At 40.4% G+C, this 9,716-nt stretch overlaps 1 protein-coding gene across 1 annotated transcript; it reads left to right on the top strand.

Moving 5' to 3' along the window:
• Nucleotides 1–7,232: 7,232 nt before the first annotated feature.
• On the top strand, nucleotides 7,233–9,417 carry LOC308102966 (CD209 antigen-like protein C; the record flags this gene model as incomplete). Its single annotated transcript, XM_080452818.1, has 6 exons — nucleotides 7,233–7,456; nucleotides 7,693–7,797; nucleotides 8,167–8,235; nucleotides 8,716–8,858; nucleotides 9,098–9,198; nucleotides 9,297–9,417. The coding sequence occupies exons 1-6, from the start codon at nucleotides 7,294–7,296 to the stop codon at nucleotides 9,415–9,417; spliced, it is 702 nt and encodes a 233-aa protein (XP_080308944.1). The 5' UTR covers nucleotides 7,233–7,293.
• Between the last annotated feature and the right edge of the window lie 299 nt (nucleotides 9,418–9,716).

Raw genomic sequence — 9,716 nt, 5'->3', positions numbered from 1 at the left:
AAGGCTTAAATAGTCCGTGCTGCTCCAGCGTCCTTCCCTTTTGTATGTTAATTATGATTCAGTGTTTTGTTAACAAGGAGTAGAGTTTTACACTTTAACTTCAGTTTACAACTTTATTAGACCACGAGTCCATCCAAGATAAAGAGATCTGCAACAGTAACCCAGTAGTTGGTATGTGTAAATAATAACAACAAATAATAACACTAAGATTTTAGCAGAACAACTAGTTTGTGTGGTGCAACCGGTTTTAATTTAGCGATGTGTATTTCTCAATTTAGTAAATACTACATGACAACTACAGCAGACATAGAATGCACATACACACAACTGTCCCCTGGTCTCTTTGGTACTTTTAATAAACAATTATAATGTATAATGTATACAAAATTAAAACAGCAATATTGTCATACTCACTCTGGGCAATTACAGACTAACAGTAACTCTAAACTTAGTGTGAGACCACCACGATATCCATAGGCTAAACTAGATGCAGAACATTCCATGTAGAATGGACTTATACAGTATAGCACTGAACAACATAAACTACTGTAGAATACAGTAGACTAACGACTAACAATCACACACACACACACACACACACACACACACACACACACACACACACACACACACACACACACACACACACACACACACACAATGAAAGATCACCATGTCATCCAAATTAATAAGAAGTACAGTATATAAGAGTCAAATATGCAAAAAGGTGGAATAATGCTAAAAAGTTATACATCTCTGGTGAAAAGGGAACGCAGCATCACATGATGCTACCGTGTGTGCGTGTGCTTTTGTTTGTTTGTGCGTACGTGCTTACGTGTGTCTGAGTAAGTGGTTTTCCGTCTTGTACTTCCTTATTGGTAACCAGCCACAGACAAACAAGATCACATTTTGCAAGACCAGTATGCTTATAGTTATCTAGTACATGGTTAATTTGATACAGCTAATCAAGACAGGAGAGCAATATACAACATTATTACTATTTGTATTCAATAGTAACTTTTCAAGCCTCTCTCATCCTTGTAAGATGTCTACACATATTTACACCATGCCAGACTTGACAGAGAGTGATGGAGACAGAGGACAGAGAGGGAACACTGAGGACAGAGGACAGTTTGAGGAGCCGAGGTATTAGCCAGAGCACTGATCAATAGTCTGTGGCAAGTTTGGAGGCAAGTGGAGTGATCATGTGCTGACCAACCCTGGACGTACTTTGGAGGTCTTGTCAATTAGAGTAGTAGGATAGGAATTAGAGTAGTAGGATTGGAGTAGTAGGATAGGATAGGATAGGATAGGATAGGATAGGATAGGATAGGATAGGATAGGATAGGTTAGGAGAGGATAGGATACTGTAATATTGAGTGGACTACTCCTCTGTTCTTACTTATCATACTTATCATATCAAGTGTATGTCCACCTTAAAGGTGGACATACACTACGAGATAATCTTAATATTAACGATTTTTAAATCGGGTATCATCACACACTACAAGATAATCTTTCAAGATTCTCTTATCAGATTATCTTAACATGCACACACTACACGATTAAAAACATCGGGGGCATCTCACATTACAAGATTCTATCCAGATTCTCGGGCTTGCCCGAACAGCAATAATAAATAGGAAAATATATTTAAAATATAAATAAAAATATAAATTATAAATTATTAATAATTATAATTATATAAGATATTATATCAGTAGCCTATATTATTTTGATATTAAATAAAGTTACACATTACAATCCGTACATTTTCATATGTCAATTCAGTGTTTTTTTCCGACAGTCAGCTGCACTCCTGAGCAGCGGAGCGCGCGCGCGCGCACACACACACACACACACACACACACACACACACACACACACGCACACGCACACGCACACGCACACGCACACGCACACGCACACACAGTGCACCGCATCAGAGCAGATCTACAAGCTCACAACGCGTCTCATTCGCGGTAGGCTACTTGTGGTCTTGTATATCGCATTAGCTGTAGAATTTCAATCTACGAGAGCTGTAGGGTTCACCCCCCATGGACACAGAAACTTCAGCACTATACCCCATAGACACTCCAAACATGTACAAATTAAAAAATAAAGGTGCTTTTCCCCACGCCCCAAATGTTAACTCTCGCTACGGGGTAGTAGTTTAATGTAATAATCCATATCTTTCAATAAATAAGTGTTTTAATGCCGTCCGTGGCCGAATGCCATTTTATCACCCTCGCTTACTTCCTGTTTACACTGAGTGTAAATTCCGGGTTTCACCAGATGGGCGCGTCACTACCGCCCATTGGGAACTTCCGACAGAATCAGCCACAGACGGCATTAAACACTTCTTTATTGAAAGATATGGATTATTACATTAAACTACTACCTCGTAGTGATAGTTAACATTTGCTGCGTGGGGGTAAGCACCTTTATTTTCAATTTGTACATGTTTGGAGTGTCTGCGGGGCATAGTGCAGAAAGTCCCTGTATCCATGGGGGGTGAACCCTGCAACTCTCTTAGATTGAAAACGTCAGAATCATAAATACGTCTACGAGAGTTGTATTCTACAGCTAATATCGCATAATGTTAACCACTCGAAACCATTGTGCGACGAAGAACAAAATAATCCTGGCTGGCACAGAGACTTCCCTTGCAACATTTTGCAAAATTCATGGATTTAAGAACTATGAAGGGTGCACCAACATGAAAGTTTTTTTTCTAAAGCATTATGGTGGGCCAGAACATAATGAAAGGCTAATTTATGAAATGGATAGTTAACAAATGTACTGGAACTCCAAGAGTCAAGACAGAACGCCTTATATTTGGCACACATTTGTGATACTCTCTCACAGAGAATGAATCAAAATGTAAGCTATTAGGTGGCATAATAAACCGTAAACGAGCGGTCCCCCCCCCCCTCCAAGACTGACCATGTAGCAAAGCCTACCGTCCTCATCATAATCATTCAATAATTTGAATGATTTTACTTTTATTCTCATTATACTCCGCAATGCCAGACGTAGGCTACAACGTCACATTATTAAGCATGATTCATCAGGATCGCTTTGCAAATCCACAAGCTCACACTGAAGCGCAGATTGAATATATTCGGGGCGCAACACCGTTGTCATAAAGTAACAAAGTACATGTACTCAAGTACTGCACTTAAGTACAATTTGTAGGTATTTTTACTTTACTGGAGTATTGCCAATTTTCAGTACTATTGTATTACTTCTACACCCCAACGGCAAATATTGTACTTTTACTCCACTACAATCATTTGAAAACTTTAGTTACTAGTTACTTTGCTATTATCAATTATTATATTATAAAACCACTTTAGCCCTATTTTATAGGCCTACATAGGGCTATTTGAAAATAGCCGATCTACAAGCTCACAATGCATCGCATCGCAACACATTGTGAGCTTGTAGATCTGCTATTTTCAAATATTAGTACTTTTACTTTTGGTAGGCTACTTTAAGTACATTTTGATACTAATACTTTTGTGCTTTTACTCAATTTTGAATTCCGGACTTTTATTTGTAACCGAGTATTGATACTTTTACTTAGGTAAAATATCTGAGTACTTTTCCCACCATGCACTGACCGTTGTACGTCGAAGCATAAATTGGTCGTTACTGGATGGATTGCAGCTGCTACTTGAGAGAGACAGACTGCTTGAGATCGCTAAACTTTAATCTGCTAGTTAACAAGAGAAATGACACTATCCAAAAGTATAAAGCAGGGGTCTTCAACAGGGGGTCCGGGACCCCTAGGGGGTCCTCAGAGTTACTACAGGGGGTCCGCCAAATCTTTGTGTGTTATCTTTTTTTTTTTTTACCTTAACCACTTGAACCCTGGCATCCCTTTTCTGAGGAGAACTTTAGCCAAAAATAGCAGATCTACAAGCTCACAACGCCTTGCACTGCGAGGCGTGTAGATCGGCTATTTTTGGCAAAGAGATATATAGGTGTAGAGGGGAAAAAAGAGCAGACCAAGTAAACAAAAAAAGTTTAATCTGAAACACAATTTTATACAATATAGAGGAGGGGGTCCTTGCTTCGTCTCTCTCTCAGCTAGGGGGTCCTTGGCCTGAAAACGTTGAAGACTCCTGGTATAAAGAGTATAAAATATATGTGTAAAAGATATGTGACAGTGCTGAAAACAGGGCATTTAAAGATGAATTTGGACACATTGGACAGCAGCAGTGCTTTCGGAAATTGCGCACCAGAGCGCACTCGCCTATTAGTTTGTATTGGCCAGTGCGCTCATGAGTTTCTTATACCTGGTGTCGTGTCATCAATGCAAAGCCGTTGTGTTTCATCGACTACACACGTTTTGGCTGTTTGCAAGCCAAGGAATATAATTTTAGACGGCAAGATGAAGCATGCATGGTACCAGGCAAGTTATAAAGTTTAATAACTTTCAGGTGGGGATATATTCTCTATGGACATTATAGCTATAGGACTGTCAGTCCATATTTTAAAATGAAAATCATAAAATCATTATCAGAATAATGTATTTTAATATAAAACATGGATCCACCGCAGCTGCACATGATTGTCCATCCTACATAAACAACGTGTGTGTGTGTGTGTGTGTGTGTGTGTGTGTGTGTGTGGCATTGCGGGGTTCTCTCGGTCCGACCCGCGCCAGGTGTTCCATACAGTAGCGATCCAGATAAATATCAAACATTTTTTTAAATGATTTTGACGATGTCAAAAAAGGGGGGAGGGGGGGTTCACCCGAGGGGAGGGTTTTTCACTCGAAATATCAAACTATTTTGAACGTGATCGGAGTGGCCCCGATCGTCTTGTGAGCAACTCGGGAGGGTTCAGATTGGATCTTTGAACCCTCACACTAGACGATGTTTATGCCCGAGTTTCGCCCCCGATCTAGGCTGGGGTAGACACGCCCCCCCGATACTCGTGAGGGTTGTTTTTTAGCCCGATTATCTCGTAGTGTATTGCCACCTTAAATGACCTTTGTTGTACACTGAGGAAGGCCTTTGGCTCAAACATCTCTGTACTGCTATTTTTATCCCAGGCTGCTATTTAAGAAAAGAACAAAGAAAGTGTGAAAATCAAGTATTTTAGTCAGATACATTATGTGTTGTGGACTCAATTGGTTAACATCGAAACGGACATATTATGTTCTGATGGTGAATGTCTGCTTCTGGTTTGCTGAACATGACTCATGGCTTTCACTTAAGGCAGGTACACATTGCAGGACCTTAAAGTGCTCGGGGGGTTATCTGATCGTTAAGCATTACACACTGCAGGAGTTTATTTCTTGACATCGGCTGTTATAATATCGTTGTGGTCTTCACAACAGGATTGATCCCCGACAAGGGCTGACACACTGTAGGATAGTTCACTAGGATGCTATCTCCAGAGTCAGACCCAATACATACATTTGTGTTTATTCCAATTCATTTTAATCGACGTATCCCGTGATATGCCTCTCCCCCTCTCTCCCCCTCTCTCCCCCTCTCTCTCTCTCTCTCGCACGTCAATTGCGCTGAAGCAGTCAGTGACAGGGTTGCCATGTCCACTTATTATAAGCGTCTTTAGACCCCCATACAAGATTTGTGTGGATTTGGAAAATATTCCACAAGATTTTTCTTTGAAAATAGCTGCGAAGCGTTGTGAGCTTGTAGATCGGCTATTTTAAAATATCCAATGTATTTGTAAATAGGTTTAAAGTGCTCAAGTGGCCGTTTCTTGGGCTTGTTTTCATAGACATGGTTGCTTATTTCTCTCGCAACATCTGGCAACGCTGTGTCACACGCATGCTGCTGCACTCAAAGACACACACACACACACACACACACACACACACACACAGTCGCTCTCTGTCTCTGTGTCTCTGTCTCTCTCTCTCTGTACAATTCCTTTAAAATAAACAGCCCACCAGGCTCGCTCACTCTCTCATTTTGTTTTATAATGTTAACTTAATACAGGACTGGACGGTAATATTGCGGTAGGGACTGTTTGTTGTGGTCAGATCCAGCGACGCTCCCCTACCCACGGTGGCTGTAATGTGCTCTCATTGGCTGTAGCGTGCATCTCCTCGCAAGGTGGTCGCAGCCCCGTTCATAGTGTATGATATTGTCTGCTGTCCTGTCCCAGACAGAGCTGAATATCTAACATGGTAGTTATCTGAAAACGGTCGGAAAGCCGTCGCAGAGCGGATAATCGCGGCCATATCGTCTCGCGGAACCTTTCACACACAGCGAGCATTAGCTCGCCGATCAAAGGCCGATCTGCGTCAGATCGGGAGGTTTTGTCGGCGATCGCCAAAAAATGTCGGCGACAGCCATATCGGACCCAATCTCCTGCAGTGTGTACGGGCCCTTACTTCCTATTTTGCATTCTGCGGTCACAACTGAAAGTCACTGTGATGCACGGTAAATATCTGATCACTTCTTATGTGAACAAAATGTTTTTTCTTAACCTTTCTTCTGCTTATAGCTGATAATTCTGTTCTGTTTGACTTGTATGGTTGTATGGCAAAAATGTATGGTTGAAGACAAGATAACACATGAATAGAAACTTAAAACCATACTATTTTCATACTCACTCTGGGTGATTACAGACAAACAGTAACTCTAAACCTAGTATGAGACCACTGAGACCCCCATGATATCCATAGGCTACACTAGATGCAGAACATTCCATGTGGAATGCACTTATACAGCTGCACTGAACAACATAAACTAAACTACCGTAGAATACAGTAGACTACGAACTAACAGTTACTGTATGCACAAGACATTCTCTCTCTCTCACACACACACACACACACACACACACACACACACACACACACACACACACACACACACACACACACACACACACACACACACACACACACACACACACACACGATTACCCAATAAGAAGTACTGAACATCAGAGTCAAATATGCAAAAAAACAACAGGTGGATAAATGAGAAATAGTAATACATTTCAGGTTAAATGCGAACGCTGGGGGTTCAAGTGCCCTCCCCTGTGTCATCAGATGATGCTCCTGTGTGTGCGTGTTTATGCGTACATGCTTACGTGTGTCTGAGTAAGTGCATTTCCGTCTTGTACTTCCTTATTGCTAACCAGACACAGACAGACAAGATCATTACTTTTCTAGACCAGCATGTTTATAGTTATCTAGTACGTAGTAGTTATTTTGATACAGCTGATCAAGAGGAATATACAACATTATTAATATTTGTAGCCAATAGTTACTTTTCAAGCCTCTCTCGTCCTTGTAAGATGTCTACACATATTTACACCATGCCAGACTTGACAGAGAGTGATGGAGACAGAGGACAGAGAGGGGACACTGAGGACAGAGGACAGTTCGTGGAGAGAGTGGTGGACATCTATGAGAGCGTGGACGGGCTCGGTAGCTGTAACATTGTCCCTGGACCACAGGGTGAGTTTGACAAAGCTGTGAATCGTTGTCAAGTTATTTCTATGTTTCAAAGTTTAAAAAAAGTGTATATCTGTCAGTATCATTCCTTTGATGGGTAAAAGTATTTTAGATAGGTCTAAAAAATAACATTCAAAGAATTGTGGTCTAGTTGGGTGTAGCTAGGTGTTTATACTCTATAGTCTTGTTTTTATCTCTCTCAGTCGTGGCACCCCTAGTAGCTGTACTTTCTCTTACAGGACAGCGCTCTAAAACAGAGAGAAGGCCTCTAAGAGTTGTTGCTGGGTGTCTGGGGATAATGTGTCTTATGCTGCTGGGTGTGATCATAGGCCAGGCTGTGCACTGTGAGTATTCCATGTCACTAAACTACCAAATCACTCATTCAGGGAGTTTGTTGGATGATATACTCTAGCTGTGGCAACTATAAAGCTCAGCACAGCATTAACCCGACTCTTGATGAGACTTATTTTTTATCTAATTCTCATTGTTTCTATTGTGAGTCTTTTTTTATACCTTGTCTTGTGTATTATTGCGCGCATCTGCAAAGTATATGATGGATAAAGTGATGTTGACTGGTTACGTAGATAAAAAAGAACAATAATACACTGTTTTCTTCAAGTAATGTCTCCACACAGATGCTTATGACCTCATCATGAACAGTAACAACAAATGCGTTTATTTTCACCATTTTCTGTCCTTCACACAAAATTCAGGCAATAACCTGATCCTGGAGAGAAATCAGTTACAAAGTGAAGTAAACCAGCTTAAGAGAGAGACAGCAGGTGAGAGAGGTTACAAACCTTCTTGAAGGAATTTTATTTTGAGTATTATTATTGCTATTTTAATTATTGTCAGATATGTGGTGGTAAAACATTTCTTTTGCTGGTTTATCACATTTTATGGAGAAATGTATGAACACACACACACACACACACACACACACACACACACACACACACACACACACACACACACACACACACACACACACACACACACACACACACACACACACACACACACACACACACACACACGTAATTCTGCTGATTTCACTACTACTACTACTACTACTATTATTATTATTATTATTATTAATAATAATATTAGGAGTAGTATTAATAACGATAATATCATAATAATAATGATAATAATAATAATAATAATAATAATAATTATTATTATTATTATTACACACATACGTATGAATTTATTATCAGTTCTTTGAAAATCCATCAGTCAAACTCTCATTTGATGTTTAGACAAATCGTGTCCCAGTGGATGGAAGACGTTTGGACACAGCTGTTATAAGAAATCTGCTGAAAAGAAAACTTGGGAGGAAAGTAGAGAACAATGTCTGAAGACAAGAGCAGATCTGGTGATTATTAACAGTCAAGAAGAACAGGTTAGTGTATCTGTCTGTGTGCGTGTGTGTGTGTGTGCGTGTGTGTGTGTGTGTGTGTGTGTGTGTGTGTGTGTGTGTGTGTGTGTGTGTGTGTGAGTGTGTGAGTGAGTGCATGCTCAGGTGTCCATTAATCACATACCATAGATTCATGTGATGTATTTCCATGATGTGAAGACCTACTGTAAATGTACAGTATTGCAGAAACTGTATTATTGTTCTAATCATGTACAAATGATCAGGTATTCATCAGAGGACTGAAGGGTGATTTTTCATGGATTGGTCTGAAAAAGACTGAGGATGGCAAATTTACATGGGTGGACAAAACACCACTGACAACACAGTGAGATATTTTTAATACTGTAATTCCATCAAAATCACTGTATGTGAGTGACTGTATGTGGTTAAAATACATGTTATATTATATACTCTGTTCTGCAGGTCCTGGATCAGTGGACATCCTGCTGTCGATAAAGACTGGAACTGTGCATACTCCTACAAGAATGAAGGATGGTATACTGGGTTATGTTCATATAACTACAGCTGGATCTGTGAGAAGTGAGGTTTCTCTTAACTTCATTGATGAAACTGCAGCTTAGTAAAGTTAAACTGTAATTAGTAGTGAAATTGACAATAACGCAAACATTGTATTGTACGCATGTATAAACTATTGTACACATAATCAAACTAATACAAACTACCACTATTACGTTGTAAAATGGTTATTGTCTCCGCCAGGCCGAAAGGCATGGCGAGAGAGTATGTTTTGCACCCTGTCCGTCCGTCCGTCCGTCCGTCCGTCCGTCCGTCCGTCCGTCCGTGTCTGTCTGTGAACAGCTAATCTCCGGCACTGTTCGCCCG

This window comes from Gymnoscopelus braueri, assembly GCF_963280865.1.
Source record: "Gymnoscopelus braueri genome assembly, chromosome: 16".
In the NCBI taxonomy this organism is placed as follows: Eukaryota; Metazoa; Chordata; class Actinopteri; order Myctophiformes; family Myctophidae; genus Gymnoscopelus; species Gymnoscopelus braueri.
Note: the sequence above shows the minus strand (reverse complement) of the source record. Positions and strands in the feature narration are given on the sequence as shown.